Source organism: Taudactylus pleione, unplaced genomic scaffold (genome assembly GCF_031769625.1).
Source record: "Taudactylus pleione unplaced genomic scaffold, aTauple2 ptg000783l, whole genome shotgun sequence".
In the NCBI taxonomy this organism is placed as follows: Eukaryota; Metazoa; Chordata; class Amphibia; order Anura; family Myobatrachidae; genus Taudactylus; species Taudactylus pleione.
This window is the reverse complement of record NW_028285185.1, coordinates 634,740-652,574: the sequence shown is the minus strand read 5'-3', so window position 1 is coordinate 652,574 and position 17,835 is coordinate 634,740. Positions and strand designations below refer to the sequence as shown.

Sequence of the window (17,835 nt, the reverse complement as noted above, 5' to 3'; positions counted from 1 at the left end):
TGGTTACAGGTGGCAGGAGTATAGATTTAGTGGTGACTAGCTGAGAAATAACAAGGACAATTCAGATGTATTGCCATCTATAGTGGACCCTTATAAAGGAGGAAATGCTGATGAAGATACAATCCCACTTACACGATCAGGTATGGGAGGCTCAGTGGAAGGCAGAGGAATAGAATCATACAAGGTACCTGTTACTAGTAGGAGATCTTTCATCCTTTGTTCTGTTAGGTTTCCCAGTTACAGACAACTCATCCAGGTGCTGCCTCATACAAGTGGTCATAACCGGGTCCAGCTGCCAAATGAATATACAACTAAAGAAAGCATTACAATATGTTACATACACAACATCTACAGACACAATCATTATTTTACTAAGGACATCAACGTCAAACCGTCCTGTCACTTGACACTATTTGCAGAAGTGGCACATCTGAACAATGTCAAATGATTAAACTCAATTTATAGAGCCTATACATTTGATGAAAAAACTCACATTATATATCAACCGCTAACTTCCCTTTAAACAATTCCAGTCCAAAATAGGCTGTGTAAAAGGACATTATATAAAATTTCTGCTAATCTTTCTGATAACCATTGTTTTAAACATAATTTATGCAATAAAATATAAACATAAAAAGACAAAAAGAAAAAGCAACAACGAACTCCAGGCAACAAACCTGTCCCCGGAGACAGTGATCAGCCTCTTACAGTCGTATGTAAACTTCATGTCAGTCACAATATCTGGGAAACAAGTGGTATATATTTACATATAATAAATCAAACTTTTTGCAGGTATAGTAATTCGAACATTATTCAAGTGCATCTGTTATACAGTTTTGGAAAAAAAACTAAACACCATCACTTCATCAGAGTAAAGGCCTGGTTTTAATATAGGTGAGGTGGACGGAAGGGGACATTAGGGAAGTGGCAGTAAACAGCAATGCACGTGTGAGCCCTATACTCACTGGAAATAGGTTTACAAGCTACAATATTGTATAAGTTCCTGAATAACCCCTGTGCAGGTCACAGTGCTACAACATTGGGTTATGTTTTATTGCTACACTTAACTTCCTATAAGTACTGGGTAAAGAACCCTTTTGAAGTGACCCATTATCTACCCCCACAGTGGCTTACCCAATATTAATCATTAAATGCCAGTGAGATGATGTCACAGATTCCCAGTGAATTCATGGGATATAATCTTATGAACATGTTTGGCACATATAAAATGGTTGCAGTCACTCTGTGTAGGCACCAGGATTTAGTTTTTACAATTTAAGGAGTGCCAACTTTTCTTGGGGATTGTACTCCTAGGGGTGGGGATAGCGCTTCCCAGTGGTACACGTTTTGGCAGTTGCAAAGAATATGCTGCAATTGGCATCCATGTTCCATTTTCTCTGCTGGTACTATATCCCATGACTGGTGAGGATACGGATGTGAAAACACAGATATCGAGCGGCTCCCTTCGCCGTAAAAGTAAATGGGGCATTATTGAGACTAACCTGAGTGTCCGTACATCACGGCGACACATTCCCCAGTTTGCAAGTCGAAGAGGGAGATGTTTTTATTGGAGCAGCTTGTTGCCAAGAATCTCCCCGATGGGTCCAGCTGCACCTGTAATAGAAGATGATAGACGGCACTTATCCAGAAACACCGGCAGCTTGCCCAGATGGCCAGTCTTATGGGAGTATCCCTCGGGTGTTAGCGTACACAGACACACAATCGTTCCCTTTGGAGGCCAATACTCAGACGGAAAATCTGCACCTGCTATAGGGCTTGTGCAAATTTCAATGGTGCGACCGACAGTGGCGGTTAAAGAGGCGCCAGGTGGTATTACTGCATGTACAGGTGCTGACAGTGGGTGTCTCAGTCCTTGCATATACATACGCATGGATATACACCAGGTACGGGCTTTGTAGCGGCATTTGCAGAAAGTCACCATCGGGCGACCGCCAAAAAGACGAACCTGTGGCCACTTTAGCTGCCACCTCTGAATCAGGTCCTTTATGAGGAGTTTTTCAGATCTGTATATATTTATCCTCAATGATTTTGACTGCACTGCTCACAAGGTGATCTTAGGATAGTGAGCCGGGACGGTTTCTTAAGCTTAATAAAATAATATAGAAGTGAGCTCAAAAGGAGCCTATTCAGACCCAGACGCTAAGAAGCGTTCGCTCGTACCCTGCGTATGCAAGTCCAGCGCACGCCCAGCAAGGCAGGCGATCACATAGCAAGGCATTAGCACGCCCACTATGTCTTGGCGTTCAATCACTTTGTGTATGCAGAAGCCCCCCAGCCATTCTTAAGACGCCCACTTGCGCACGTCATCTCCAGGAAGTGCATGAAAACATTGGTACATCAAGCACCACCGGATGCAATCGCAGCGCTTGAGGTTGACTATACCCTGCCGCAAGCACTGCGATCACTTCAGTGTGAAATACAACCAGGTGACGTGTACTATGACGCTGCCTGTACGCCTCTGAAACTGCGTTATTTCGGTCAGGCACACCTCTGTTCACATCTACACTCCCCTGTTTCTCGTTGCCAGACCCTTTTTCCACCCACACACGGCTTCTCCTGTCACTCACTCTGGTTGGCTGTCTTTGCTTGGCGAGCGAACGCTTCCCGATCTTTCGCAGTTGCTTGTGCACTGCGATGCATAGGCACAATGTGAACCATCGGCAACTACAAGCGAACGCTTCTTTGCGTCCGGGTCTGTATCAGCTCCAAAGTCCGGTCAGGCAAACAGAATCTATAGTTACTACACATCAGGAGACGTTACAGGTAAGTACAAGCTAACGCCAGGGAAGCACGCGCACCTACCTTTAACAACGCTCCGCCACTTGGGGAACTTTTAAGAGCCTTCTCTTGTTTGCCAGTTAGGACACTGTACAACCTGTAAAAGAAAAAACAGTTTTTTGTTTTTTTTTAAATAGTGTTTATTTGGCATCAAGCTACAATTTGAAATGGACAATGGCAAGAGACATTTGGTTGCGTCAATGCGCCTGCGCAGCCCTGCTATATACACACAGTACAGCCCATTATATGTAAGTAACCTGATCGTTTTATCCTGGCAGGCTACAGCCGCAGTCTTCTGGGTCACATCAACGTCCAGGTCATACAAGGTGGTTTTTTCCACGACATGATGCAGGCGAATAAAGTTTATCCCATGTGGAAGCTACAATTGAAAACAGATAAACGCTGCAAATGATGTTCAATATTAATTTCTAGCTAGAATTAAAGTTTGTATGCAAATTATTTCATAAAGGGGCGCCAAAACATTAAGGGGATGAAAGTCTAAAATATTCTTAGCGTTCCCGCTAGACTATTTTAGCAGGGGGCGGCGTGCCCTGTCCTATTTCTAAAGGGCAAAAAGGACCATGTCCTCCAACGAGGAGCCCTGCTGAAACAGCCTGCAGGTGTCGCCCCCACCTGCGGGTCACAGCGTCCCGCGGATGAGGAAAGCTGTGGTGTAGCATTCACCGGCGGTGAATAGATGCCAGGTGCAGAGCTTGGGGGCAGCCCGGCATAAGTGCCGGGTACGCCCCCAAGAGTGACGAAAAGGGGACGAGTCTTAAAGACACGCCCCCTTTTCTTTGGCCTTCGGCGCGCGCACATGTGCCCTTTCTTTAGGTCCGGCGCCGGACCTAGATTGAACACTATATTCTTGTTATAAGACTATGGCCCGTATTCAATTTGAGGCGAGAAGCCGGAATCCGCAGAAAAGTTTTGACGATGACGTCATTTCGCCAGGCGGAAAAGTATCGTCGTACTCAATTTGAAAGACTTTCCAATGTAATAGGCGGAAAAGCTTCGCCTATGAATATCAGGCGGAAAAAAGTGCAGAATTGGGGTTTTGGGGTGCAACGTTGCGGGAACCCCTGTGCAGCCTTCAGACAGTCCCCCAAAGGTAAACTGGGGGCGAAAAAAAAAAATGTTGGGGGACAAAGTTAAAAACTAGCGAACAAGTATGCCCCATATGTTTTTTCATTACAGGGGCTTGCGGCAGGTGGATTTTGTCACAATTTTTTCAATTTAGCTTTAGCAACTTTAAAATATGCGGGCCCCCATTTTTAAGTACCCCAAATTTGCTGGGATAAGTTATTTTCAGCAAAAAATACTCCTGAATACTATTCTGCACCACATATACAAAAACGCTATTTAGCAGCTATTGAGCCTGTTTAAAAACACCAGATACCTTCAGGAAGCCAAAACGAGGGGTACCACAGCCAACCCCCATGTCAGAGCATCTTTTGGGGGGTGTCAGGCTGATATCCCCAAATCTGACAGTAATTTCCGCTTGCTTTAGTTTCACCGGGTCCCGTTTTCGCCTACTTTCAAATTTAATACGGGGATACGCGGGCACGCGCGTGATACTTTTCCGCCTACAAAACACGTGATGTAGGCGAAAAGTCCGGGAGGCCGAAAAGTATCGCGGCTCCGCTCAAATTGAATACAGCCCTTTATTGGAAATCATGTACAGAACGGACTGATCATGTGACAGGGAGCAGGCAAAGAGGGTACAATCAATCCCTAGAGTTTTCATAACCTGATTAGGGGGGTGACCATATTACACCAGGACTTTATATTCCCCTGCACTAAGCACAATTCATCTAACACAAATTTGGAGGCTAAAATAACAAGAATACAAAAGGGTCAACATTTTTAATGTGTCAAACATTTAACCCTGTCGACCTAAATACATGTCTACAGAATGATGGTCGACCGAATGACCATGTCGACCTTTTTACTACTGAATGTCGGCCTTTAAACCATACCCCGCTTGAACATTCCCTTATCCCTGATCTATAGCAACGTGCACAGCCAATCTGGCAGGTGTGGGGACCCTGTAAGATCACTCTAGTCACACAGTAAACATGCCAGACACAGACAACACATGATGCTGAACTAACACACACACGGGACATCGTCACTGGCAAGGTACAAATTTAATTAATTAGAAGACAATTACCATTTGGGCTGGGCGGAAATAAATACTTTTATCTGCTCCACAGCTAATCATGTGCATCTGGTCTGTGTCACCTTAGGGAGATAGAGGGAAATATTGTATTCTGGGCTTAAGGAAATACAATTACTCAGTATTGTATCAGCAACATTTCAGGCACTTCAACCAGCTGTAATAAGTAAAAACTGCAATGCAAAACTTGGACCGAGAACATAGGATTTTTTATTATTATTTTTTTAAATAAAAGCCAACTCAAAGAGGGAAATTTTTATATACAGAACCCTATTACGTCTTATCCTGACTTTATTCTGCAGTTTTGAAAAAAAAAAAAAAAAAAGTATTTGTCACTCTATTGAACAGACAATATACCATGGACAATATACCATGGACAATATACCATGGACAATATACCATGAAGAATGTATAGATGTTATACAGCACTAATAAAAAGTGTGTTTTTCTCTACAAAAAGACAGAAATACTAATAAAATTACCGTTCTTTCCCTATTTATGCTTCAATTATTTTAATTTAATATAAATAATAATAGATAAAATATATATTTATTTATATTTTTGGAATTTGTTATTTATACAACGCTGTTGTTTTTTTCACCAGATACATCAGCAATTGTATCTCTTGGAGCAGACAAATACTTTTCAATTAGCGGCATATATATCGTTCTGCTCAGATTATTTTTTTTTTTCATTTCATTTTAGATAAAAAGATAATATAGGAACTAGAACCCTCTTCTATTTGTTATAATGCACCATACCTGCAAACTTCACCGCTGTAATAGAGGAGGAGTGATCATCCAGAGTCTGCTGTAAACTGTAATTACGATTCACATTGAGGATGTGGATTAAACGATCTCTGCTTGCAGAGGCCAGGAGCGTCACACCTGCGGGCGAGAAGAAATCCAAGTATGTTTTCTAAAAAAAGAGGACGCCATAAACAAAAAAAATATATAAAAACATTGTGTGATATAAGAATTTAATCACTAAATAAAAGAGGATCTAGAGTACAGGCTGCCATTTTACATCAATCTTGTGCCTGGAAAGCAAATTCTATTACTTTTGTGCACAGAAAGATAAATGTAGGTGCTATACCTCCTAATCAGACAGCTATGGCCAAACCTACCAGTTAAGGGTCTGGAGTATTCAAGACACAAAACCTCGCCGTCATGTGCTTCTATCGTCAGCAGCTCCTCAAAACTCTCCAGATCATATATTCTAGAAGGAAAAAAAAAGAAGGTTACCAGAACCTAAAGCATCTCTTATACAAAGAGAAAAACCGCTTACAGATGTTTCCTTTCTTACTGTTGCTTCAGTCACGCCAAATAGCTCCTCTTGTCGGGCCAGGTTGTTTCAGTAGCACCGTGAATCTTATTTGCATAATTAAAACAAATAGATGCGACAAAACTACATCACTAGATTACACTCAGCAATTTGATTTGTAACAATTGGGCGCATCTGTGATGTGACTAAAGCTGGGCATCCACTGTCAGATATCTGTCCAATCTGGCTGGTTGGAATGAAAACCTGGTAATGTATGGGAGCAAATGCCAGTCGATCATATGGTTTTAAACACTGAAAAAAGGACAAAAAATAAAAAAAATTCAAATTGGTTAAATTTGTGTGTTTTAACCAATTTGTCTGAACGACCATTTTTGGCTATTTTCCAGTATTTGTGAGCAAATGGACGATTGTCAGTTGCTCCCATACATTACCAGGTTTTCATTCCAACCAGCCAGATTGGACAGATATCTGACAGATAACTGTATAGTGTATGCCCAGCATAAGACGCAAAATGTAAAGAAAAATACGGGTATCTCGCGCCATATGGCGTACAGACGCACCAAGTAAGTGACGACACATCTGTAGCACTACTTCCCAAACAGCCGGTGGGTACTAGACGAGGATGGACCTGGATCACCAATCCAAATAGGATCATCAGGGAGGAAGCAATATCCGCATTATTCTATGACTTGTACATTAAGTATTTTCCTTCATGTTACCATATAAACAATAGATTATCAATCTAAATAAACATAAATAAAAAGCAAAGAAACACATTTCATGAAATACTGTACATTGGCCTATACATATATAGAAGAAAAAATTCCAATATATATAGAAAACTACCGTATGTTTCCTGTTCGGTCTCCGGAGGCTATGTGACGCCCATCATGGCGAATATTTAGCACACGCACTCCACTTTTTGAGTCTTTGGGCTCAGGCTTTTCAACGGTGCCTGAGGTGTCCTTTATGTATAGCGTATTGTCATTGACATAAATTACTTTATGCAATTCCTTGAAGAAAAACACAAAAACAAATGAACTGTCAATTAAAAGTAGCACAGGACAACACACACACACACACACACACACACACACACACACACACACACAGAGGCGGAAAGACGAGGTAAGGGGGTGACTAGGTAGCAGTAGAGACTCTGAGCATTATCCCTGGCACCACTATAATAGGCAAACATATAACGGAATCAGTATGATTTACAGCCGGCGGTTCAAATCCCAACAGCGGATGCCCGGCAGGGGTGAAGATCCCGAAGCTTAAAAAAAAAAAAAAAAAGGTAAGTACAACTAACTCTATTCTACACCCTAACCTCCCCCACAAGCACCTAACCCTAACCTCCCCTTCCCCGCAGCCTAAACCCAAGTCTCCCGGGGGCTGGGGTGCCTAACCCTAATCTCCCCCCGGGGGTGCCTAACCCCTCCTTCTCCTAGCCTAACCCCAAGTCCCCCCCGGGAGTCCCTAACCCTCCTCCCTGCGGCTGTCCGCACCCAGCTTTGCTTCGATCGGTATGCCGGGTGTCGGGCTCCCGGCGTAGGTCTAATGACAGGCGTCGGGATTTCAACGCCTGTCATTAGTACCTTGCCGGAATTTGACATTCGGGATGCCGCCGTTCGGCATTGCGACCGCCGGCTTCCTGACTGCATCCCCATATAACATACCATCTGCATAGGTGCTTTATGCTACAATGTCACTGGTTCCTGCAAACATGGCAATTTTATTCTGTAGCAGCTTCAAGCCAGTAATCATGGGCCAGAGAACAAATCACCGGCTCTATGAGTTGGATACCAGTGTGTAGGAATAACATCAGCAGGTCTTCTCTGGCCGGCTCTGCAATGTCTGAGCGATAGGTGGGGAGTGCAGTGACAGAGTAATGCCACCATTACTTACTTCCCTCCACCAGCGGGTTTTAACAGATTTATACAGATTTACGGCTTCATGATTACATAATAAACAGATAAAGATTAAAAAACTTTCTGTACAGCTACCCATTGGGCGAAGTCCTGAATAGTACATGCTATATAAAAAAAATATATGTAGCACTATACGTATATGAGATGGGAATTATTTTTTGGTCAATTTAAGAACAAGTCTCTCATATTAGTTCATTACATTGCTGTAGATATTCCTCCGCAGACCAGTGTACGAGTTCCTCTCCAGATTCCATAGACGGATGGTGTTGTCGGAGGAACATGTAAAGAAGGATCCATGGGTTACACATGTTTTCTGTTCAACTTCCATAGAGACCTGAGTGACACAAGGAGGTGTTTTGGGAACAAAATGTATTTGAAACACATGAATACTGCAATCATCACAGATCCAATGGCAACCATGAAGACTTGACAAATTTATGTAGAAAGGATGGAGTGACTCTTGTACCAAAACAAATGCCTTTACTTCCCACCACTAGTCTTCATTCTAGCACCCTACACCTGTCACTACCCATGCAGTTCCGCTTTCCTGTCTGGGGTGTCGCATTCTGCTCTGGTGTTTCTAGCACCCTAAGCTGATGCAACAAACTGCCGAGTTACAGATCACTTGTCTAACTACAACGTGCTATGAAATAGAGGCAAGATAATCTAAGCATTGCTCCTAGACTAATTTTATCCAAAGCAGGGTTCCCAAATGCAGCTCGTAGTGTTCATTCTAGCACCCTGCACCTTTACCTTTCAGAACCCCTGCTGTTCCTCAATCCTGCCTGGGGTGGCGCTCTCTGTTCTGGTGCTTCTAGCATACTCTGGTCTGTAACTCAGCAGTTTCTTGCATCAGCTGAGTGTGCAGAAGGGACTACGCAGGGTATAGGCTGGCAGGAGGAGTCTGGGCACCAAACAAACAGTTAAAATTATCCAGCAGCCCAGGCTCCTCCTCCCCTATACCCCACCCCCAGACAGGTCAGTCTAAGTTTGGTGCCACAGGAGGTGGCACCATTACAGAGGGGCGGCTATAGCAGCCTCAGATTTTTTTTCTTCATTTTGTTTTTTTTTATTTTGGAGCAGGCGTCCTATAGGAAACCTGCATTGCCGCTCCACCAACCACCGGCGCCGGTGAGTGGATTAGTGACCTTGGCCAGGTCCCCACTGCACATGGAGGGTCACATTCACAGGGGGAAGCAGGGTAATGCATTAGCGCGGCTTTTACCGCCAGTGCTGGGTACCCCCGATGATGCTGACAGCGGATGGTCGAGTCACCCGCACCCCAGCTAGACCACCAGGTCATTCAGACAGCGGGGGGCACTACTTTATAGGTGGCCATTGCCCTGGGCTCTAGGTCAGTGGGGGAGGTATATTCTCCCCTTTAGCCCCTTCCCATGGTGTGATCCCTCACGGAGGCTTCCCGCCATCGGGTTATTCCTCCTCCTCTCTCCTCCTTCAGACAGATGCTGAGCGCCCATTTCAGAGCTGTGCAGCCACAGTTATACCCCTTTCAGACATACCGAGAATCACAGGCCAAATTCCCGAGTTGCTGCGTATGTCTGAAAGATACCTACCCGGGAACACGTTCCCGGGTAGCCGACCCTTCAATCAACCAGGGAATTTCCCGGGACTTAAATTACCCTGCTTATAACTGAATGGTGCTACCCCGGAATTTACTATTCCCGGGCTGCACCAAGCAGCTTTCACATTGAGTTGGCAGCGCAGAGCATCTTATAGGACGCTCAGCGCTGCTGCTTTGAGTTGGCAGCGCGGACGTTCAGCGCTGCTGCTTTGAGTTGGCAGCGCAGAGCGTCCAATAGGACGCTCAGCGCTGCCACTCACCACCCCCCGCGCCGTTGGCTGTGTCGCTGTAGATCGCGACACAGAGGACCCCAGCCGTACGCCGGCCAGCGCTGGAGACCGCCGACAGGTCTCTGCTACAGCGGGCCGCCCGCACTCCCGCTGGACCACCTGGGCAGTACATTAACAGCAGGGGTTCTCTCTCTTCCCCATTGGGTGGGAGAGGGAGGAAAATAGGGGATAAAACAAATAATTTCATAAAATCAAAAAATGTTCGGATTGGGATTGGCCGGCTGCATTTTGATGACCTCATCAGCGGCAGACGGAGAGGGGATGGGCTAGGAGGGGCAGACGGCAAAGGAGAGGCAGGTAATCTAAAAATCCCGGCTTATGTCTGAAAGGGGCCTACCTGGGAAGTTCCCGGGTAGACGCTGTAGTGTGAAAGGGGGTTCTCGACCAAATACCTGGGATTTTGCACAGGATAAATTCCCGAATCTGAGCAGGAAATTTCCCGGGTCGTATGTCTAAAAGGGGTAGAAGTCTAAAGAGAGGTTGGCTCCTGTCTCCTTCTATACCTTCCCTCATGTCAGGTTATACAGTCTAGCTCTATACAGTTGACTGTGGTTTGAATTGTTGAGCATTATCTGCCTGGTTAATCTTTATGCATTGAATGCGACTGTGTGCTTGTTCTCATTTGTAAAAGCAATTCTGTTTTTCTTTTTTTTCTAACAGTACCTGTGTAAGGGGTTAACTCGCCCTCTGTTAGGCCCCACTCATTGTTAAATTTGTACGCCCCCTACATTCTTGGGATTGTTCCTTATTGCATGCCTCTGTTTATAGAACTTGGTGTGTGGAACTAAGAATTCAGTACCATGTCTTTCAAAAACAAAGCACCCAAGGAGGTGGAGGCTGCGTACATGTAAAACTTGTTCTGCTGGTCTTTCATCCCAGGAAGTGGTCCAGGATGGTCTCTGTATCCGGTGTTGCACAGGTACTACAGCTTCCAGCCAGGAACCGGCGTGGGCTGCCCTCCCTGCTTTGGGGGTTCAATCTGCACCTATCATCTGCAGCTGCCTGCAATAGAAACCCTGTGGATGAGCATCTTTTCCCAGTCAGGGTTTAGCACAGGTGTACGCCTCCTTTCAGCAGATGCTGGATAAGGACCATACTTCTGGGCACAGACCTTCCAGGCACAAAAGTGATGCCCCCCCAGAAGGGTGATATTTCAGATTCGGATATCTTCTCAGACCAGGAGGATTTTCCCGATGCCTTTAGGAGGAAAAGACTTCTTCTGTCCAGGAGCAGTCTCTCCCTCAGGTGGACGTGGTCGCTTTGGTTAGGGCGGTTAGATCGGTCCTTTCTATTGAGGATGAAGAGCCGGTCCCCTAGATCCAAGGCTCCAATATTCAAGCAACAGAAAAGAGTTTCTGTAGAATTTCCTAAATCTGAACAGACTGAGTAAATGCTAGTGGAGGCTTGGGCTGCTCCAAACAAGCGGTTTCAGGTCTCCAAGTGCATGGAGTCCTTTTACCCACTCCCTGCTGAGGAGCGTAACAAGTAGGAGTCTCTTCCCCCAGTTGACGCCTTATAAAGAAGTCGACCCTTCCTATACCTAATACGGCCTTCCCTTATAGATCTGGCCATAAGGAAATTTTCCAACTTCCAATCCGTCGTTTATTCTCATGCAGGTATTATCGCCCGTCTGGCCCTTGCATCTGCTTGAGTAGCCTAGGCAATTGTCTCTCGGGCAGGTGCCCTTAAAGAGGGCCTTTCGTCGTCAGGGGCCCATGGAAACCAGTTATTGGGTCTTGTGGCACACATTAAGCAGGCCTCTTCCAATCTTGACAAAGCAGCCTTTGACACCAGTATCTAAACCTCCAAGGTGTCTGCTTCATCTGTGTCGACCAGAGGGCTCTCTGGCTGCGCTCTTGGCGCGCTGACTCAGACTTGAGGCTTTTCCTTACTCTGGTGACGTTCTCTTTGGTCCGGAATTAGATAAGATCGTAGCCACAGTGGCGGCTTCCAAGACGTTGTTTCTGCCTTCGGCAGCAGCCCCCAGGGCACCCCTTTCTCCCGCAAGGGAAGGCCAAGGGACAGTCCTTTTCTAGGTTACAGGATTCTTCCTCTAAGACCTCCAAGCCTAGAAGCGAGCAGTCCTGGCCTACCAGATGCCCAGCTGCTAAGCCAACCTACAAGTCTGCCGATTGACGAGGTGGGCCTCTCCCTGGGGGACCCCAGCGTGGGAGTCCAGCTTCTGCTTTTTTCCGAGGCATGAGTGGCAACCACGAAGGACGCCTGGGTACATGGGGTAGCTCGAAGGGCTACGCTCTGTCCTTCCGGAAGTGTCCTCCAGCAAGGTTTTTTGCTAGCCTCCAGGGTGATTGCTCCTGTTCCCCTGGCTCAAAGGGGTTCCGGCTTCTACGCCAACTACTTCTTGGTTCAGAAGCCGAACGCTTCCTTACGTCCAATCCTCAACCTCCCAGGTTTCGTATGGAGTCTTTGCGCTCCATCATTCTGGCGCTGGAACCGGGGGATTTCATGGCTTCTTTGGACATCCAGGACGCCTATTTACATGTACCTATATGGCTCAGCGGATTCTTATGGTTTGCAGTCCAGGAGGAACAGTACCAGTTTCGGGCTTTGTCTTTTGGTCTTTCCACGCAAGTCATGGCAGCTCACTTACGGCACAAGGGTATCAGAATTCTCCCTTACCTGGATGATCATCTTATCCTGGCCAGATCTCCGGTCATGCTCAGGGAGCACCTCCTTCTGACAATAGAACTTCTCCAACTGCACAGATGGATCATCAATTGGAAGAAGTCCTTTTGACTCCGTTCCAGGAGATGCTCTGCAAGATTCAGAGAATTTTTCTCCCTGCGAACAAAATTCCAGAACTGCATGACAGGATTTGAGGGTTCTTACTTTGTCACTGGGTGTCAATACACACCTGCATGCAGATCCTGGGTTCACTGGTCCCCACCTTCAACATGGTGGAGTATGCTCAGTATGCTCACTCCTGGCCTCTCCAGGCGGAGATTCTGGCTAGCCTGAACTGATCCCATCACCAAATCAAGCTGCAGACAATCATCCTATCTCGGGAGGTCCATCTCTCCCTCGTGTGGTGGCTCCAGGACTCCCATTTAGACATGGTTCACCCCTTCTGGATTCAGGAATGGGTCCTCCTCACCACGGACGTAAGTCTTCGTGTGTGGAGGCAGTGACCTGCCAGTAGCCATTCCAGGGTCGATGGACGGCTCAGGAGAGTTGCCTTCCGATCAACGTCCTAGAACTTAGTCAGGGCTCTCTGTCAGGCTGAGCAGTTCGTTCGGTCCAGGTACAGTCCGACAACGCAATGGCTGTCGCTTACATAAACCATTAAGGCGGCACTCGCAGTCACGGCGCCATGAGGGAGGTAACTCACGTTCTCTGCTGGACTGTCATGTACCAGCTCTGTTGGCATTCTTCATTCCAGGGGTCCAGAAATGGGAAGCAGACTTTCTAAGCCACCAGGAGGTCCACACGGTAAGGGTGCCCTTCATCCAGACGTCTTTCAACTTCTGGTTCATCACTGGAGCCTGCCAGACATCAATTTGTTGGAGTATCAGCACAACCACAAGGTTCTAAAGGTATGGGAGCGCTTCTGGTGGACGCTTTAGCGGTTCAGTGAACCTTCAATCTCATGTACATATTCCCTCCGATCTCGCTTCTGTCGAGGGTTCTCCGCAAGTTGAAGTTAGAAGGCGGCACCGTGATTTTGGTAGCAACAGATTGGCCACGGAGGGCTTGGTACGCAGATCTTTTGAGCCTCTCCATCAACACTCCACTAAGTCTTCCTCGCTTTGAAGGGGTGGCTCGAGACATCTGTCTTGAGCTAAAGGATTTTCGCAGTCAGTCATTTGTATCATGCTGAATGCGCTAAAGCCCTCATCCGCTAGAATTTATCGTCGGGTTTGGTGTACATACTTCTCCTGGTGTTCTCCCAGGGGTCTTAACCCCTGTTCCTTCCCGCTTTCCCGAGTCCTTCATTTCTAAAGGAGGGTTTGGATTTGGGTCTTCGCCTTATTCCGTCCTTCTTTACCTGCAACTGGGCCACATGCAATATCATCTGACCGAACAACGTCGCAACCGGATGCGGAGCGTGCATATTGGCCATACACACACGTCGCTCCAATTCGCCCAGAAATGACATATCGTGCCGACATAGTCTCCGTGTGTACCCAGCTTTACACATTCAGTCAGTATGTTTTAGGAGAGCTTGTGAAGATAATCAAAGACCAAGGGAACGGAGGACGAGTCACACAGCCCTGGGGAAAGTAGGAGTCACACTGAGACCTGGGGAGAGGTTTCCTTTCCTAGTCTCTACACATATGCCTAGGGAGATTACCCATATGTTATGGCTCCTGTGAAGTATTTCAGGTAAATGAATGTCTATAATTCTCCAATTTTTGTATATGTATGGACAGTACACATATCAGAATGCAATATATAATGCATGTAAGATTTTTTTCCCCCACCACAAGTATGATTTGCAGTCTTTCAGATGATTAAAAAGCCTTAGAGATACAGTTGTAGCTTCATCAGATACATATCACTCACCTCTATATTCCACACATAGGAGCTGTGATACAGAGCTGAATACACTTTCCCAACCTTCCTGGTGTTACTGACATCCCATACATACACGCTGTGGTCATTGTATACACAGCATAGCCACTGGTTACACCTGTCATACACCAGGGCACAGGTGTCCGGATAGCTGGAATCGCTCTGTTTTGTAAACAGTGAACTATAAAAGAGGAAATAGGATTTTTGGTCAACTTACAGTTGAATTATTTTCTCTTAAGCAGGCTGGGGAACACTGGACCATGGTATTGTAGGTTGGGACTGGAGCTGGCACTTAATAAAACTGTAGCTTTAAATCCTAAGCTCCCCCCCCTCCCCCTCCCCCCCTGCAATCCCACAATTCCAGTACTTCTTTAAAAAAAGAATCCGGAGAGGAGTAGCAGGAACTCCGTGAAACTGTTAGAACAAACAAACCAACCAGTAGGGAAAAGATCGGTCAATAACCAAACACCGCACACGGCTGAGCGTGAGGGAGGGATCGCAGTGTTCCCATTCCCCAGCCTGCTTAAGTGAAAAGGGTTCAACAGTAAGTTGACCAAAAATCCTATTTTCTCTTGCAGCAAGGCTGGGTGGGGAACACTGGACCATGGGATGTTCAAAAGCCGGCCCAGGGAAGGGAAAGCTCAGGCTGCCTGACCGGAGAACTGTACACCCATAGTGGGTGCCGCCGGAGGTAAAAAACTTAAAACGAGAAAATGAGCAAAATTGCGGACAGGGGACCAAATAGCTGTACGACGGACCTGTGTTGCTGAAGTCCCATGTCGTGCTGCCCATAAGATCGCCACCGCCCTAGAGGAAGGCATCGACAACCGGTCTGGTGTCGGTCGCCCCTGCACCTGAATAGGTTTGAGTAGTGGTCACGTGGATCCAACGCGCAAGGGTCTGCTGAGTAGCCGGCCAACCATGTTCCCACGTATCATAAAATACCCGCAGAGAACAGTACGGAGTACCAAAGATGACATGTCCAAGGAAATCTGCAGAGCTCAGCCCAACTAGCAGAGCTAGATCATCCCAGTCCTAGGAATTCCCCAAAAGTAGGAAAAACCGGAAGAACCATATCCTGGTTTAAGCATTAGGCTGACAAGTTTCAGCTGGAACATAAAACCTGTACGGAGACCCACACAATCATCATGTAAGACGAGCAAAGGTGACCTGCAAACCCTAAACACAGATCTATACTGAGGGTAGGCAATAGCCATAAGGAAGACCAGCTTCCAAGCAATCAACTGAGGATCCATTGAACGCAACTACTCCAAGGGAGCCTGTGTGAGAGCAGAAAGGACTAGATTAATACACCACCTGCAGACAAAACAGTTGATAAGTAAGAGCACACCTAGTAAAAACGGTTTGGACCTTCGGAAGAAAGCCAAACGCTGTTGGAAAGAAAAAGACAGGGCCGAAGCTGCTATGGTTACCAAATTAAGTCGCCACCGGCCTCCAAACCATCCAGAACGAAGGCCAAGAAACGTGAGAGGCGAAAACTTGTAATGGTTACACCACAAAAGGTAGATTTTCCAAACTCGGAGGTAAGACTTCGGGCTGCCTCCACCATCGCAGCTGTGCTCTTGTCCGGATGACTTGTATATGCCAGCTCCAGGTCGTTGTCCGACCAAATGCGCTTGGCTGGTAAGGATTGACAGGGCCCATCTTAGAGAATGAAGATGACTTGGAGCTTGAGCCCATTTGATCAGCCGAGCCGTTCTGGCGGTGACTCTTCCTGGCACCTCAGACTAGGAGGCTCTCGGTCATGGTCACAATGAGCCAATCCGAAAGGACCAAGGATTGGGCCTGGAGGAGAACAAAAAGCCTCTACCAATGGAAAGTGATGAGTGTATGCGGACAAAATCGAGAATCCGAGGCAAGAGGGATGTCAAGCAACTGTTCCAAGTTTGGAGAATTAGCCACTGGACCTCCCGCAAGTAGAACCTGGACCACTGAATGGTCCCCTAAGGGGAGACCGCCAACAACCAAAATTTTCACCAGGTCGACAGAAGAGGCACTGACCAAACCCTTAAGACCAAGTTCGGTAGGGTCTGTGCATTGTCCGCCGCAAGAACAACGACACTAAAGAGAGGCATCAAAGGCTTCCCCCAGAACTGAAGGCGCAGACACGGAAGCAAGGCAGGCCTTACAAAAGTCGAGATACTGCGGCAAAAGAAGTGAAACAAGTGATCTAGGAAGATCTGTAACTGTGAAGCCGAAGTATCTGTCACAAGCAGAACCTCCGAAGGCAGCCGAATTGTGATACCTTCTGTGCACAATATGCACAGCAGCACCGACCTCATTGTGTTGCAAACACACAAAGCCGGGCTCCACCGAACCGCAGGGCCTGGAACAGACAGGGAACGGAGTCGAACACCCACTGAGGTAGAAGGACGACCTGTCCAAAACGGAACCTGAAGATACGCATTCCAGACAGCTAGCGAGAAGTTGTTGGCCTCTGTGCTATGGATCCCTGATCATAAAGGATTCATGCGAACTGCACTACCCCCATGCCTTGGTGCGCAATGCATGAATAGACAAGATCGGACAGAATTAGATGTTCGGCAGTCGACCAGGAAGCTGATAGAACCCCAGTTTCCGTTCCTGCTGCGGAACTGGAGTAAAAACTGCCGACTGTGAGGAATGGAATGATAGAACAGTCCAAAGGCACTGTGTTCACCGATTTCTGGGGAAGAGCAATGTCGAAAATGAAAAAACGCCCTTGCGGAAGACCTCAGGGGTTCAAGATGGAACCATTGATGCCTAGCACCCAGGTGTATGGACGGGGAGGGGGAGAATGGTATTAGAAAAATTACCCCTGCCGGAGAAGAGTCAGCTTGAGGTCCTTTCCAAGGACGCACCACCATGAAAAGAGGAGCGAAAACTTGGATACGCAAACCCTGCCGGGAGGGTCAGCCACAGGAAGAACAATACAGTCCCGACCGGTGGGGAACATGGTATCTAGGTCTGACTAAACAGGAAAATATTGCGGTTGCTGCACATGAAAAGTATGTCTATACCGCCAGAAACACAGTGCAGAAATATTATGCTATCTGGGAAAGATGGCTCGATTCCCCACATAGTTGCTTAAGGATGGCTGTGCCTGGCCTGCTTAATGCCTAGTTCCAAGGAGTTACATTACCAAAGTATTCGAATATTGTTGTGTGAAAAGATATAGTTATATATTTATATGTCAAAATAATCTACTTGTTGCTTGCAATTCATATGAAGGAAGGT

The 17,835-nt window shown here is 46.6% G+C and overlaps 1 protein-coding gene across 1 annotated transcript in view; it reads right to left on the bottom strand.

The window, feature by feature from the left end:
• Window positions 1-17,835, bottom strand: part of WDR62 (WD repeat domain 62) — a 92,332-nt gene that overhangs the window by 58,658 nt on the left and 15,839 nt on the right. Inside the window, exons 9-19 of the mRNA XM_088457753.1 lie at window positions 14,590-14,779; window positions 8,393-8,527; window positions 7,109-7,275; window positions 6,105-6,196; window positions 5,740-5,865; window positions 4,973-5,043; window positions 3,057-3,178; window positions 2,824-2,896; window positions 1,503-1,614; window positions 678-741; window positions 189-311 (exon numbers count right to left, since the gene is read on the bottom strand). Coding sequence (XP_088313879.1) covers window positions 189-311; window positions 678-741; window positions 1,503-1,614; window positions 2,824-2,896; window positions 3,057-3,178; window positions 4,973-5,043; window positions 5,740-5,865; window positions 6,105-6,196; window positions 7,109-7,275; window positions 8,393-8,527; window positions 14,590-14,779 — 1,275 coding nt within the window. The remainder of the gene's footprint in view (window positions 1-188; window positions 312-677; window positions 742-1,502; window positions 1,615-2,823; window positions 2,897-3,056; window positions 3,179-4,972; window positions 5,044-5,739; window positions 5,866-6,104; window positions 6,197-7,108; window positions 7,276-8,392; window positions 8,528-14,589; window positions 14,780-17,835) is intronic.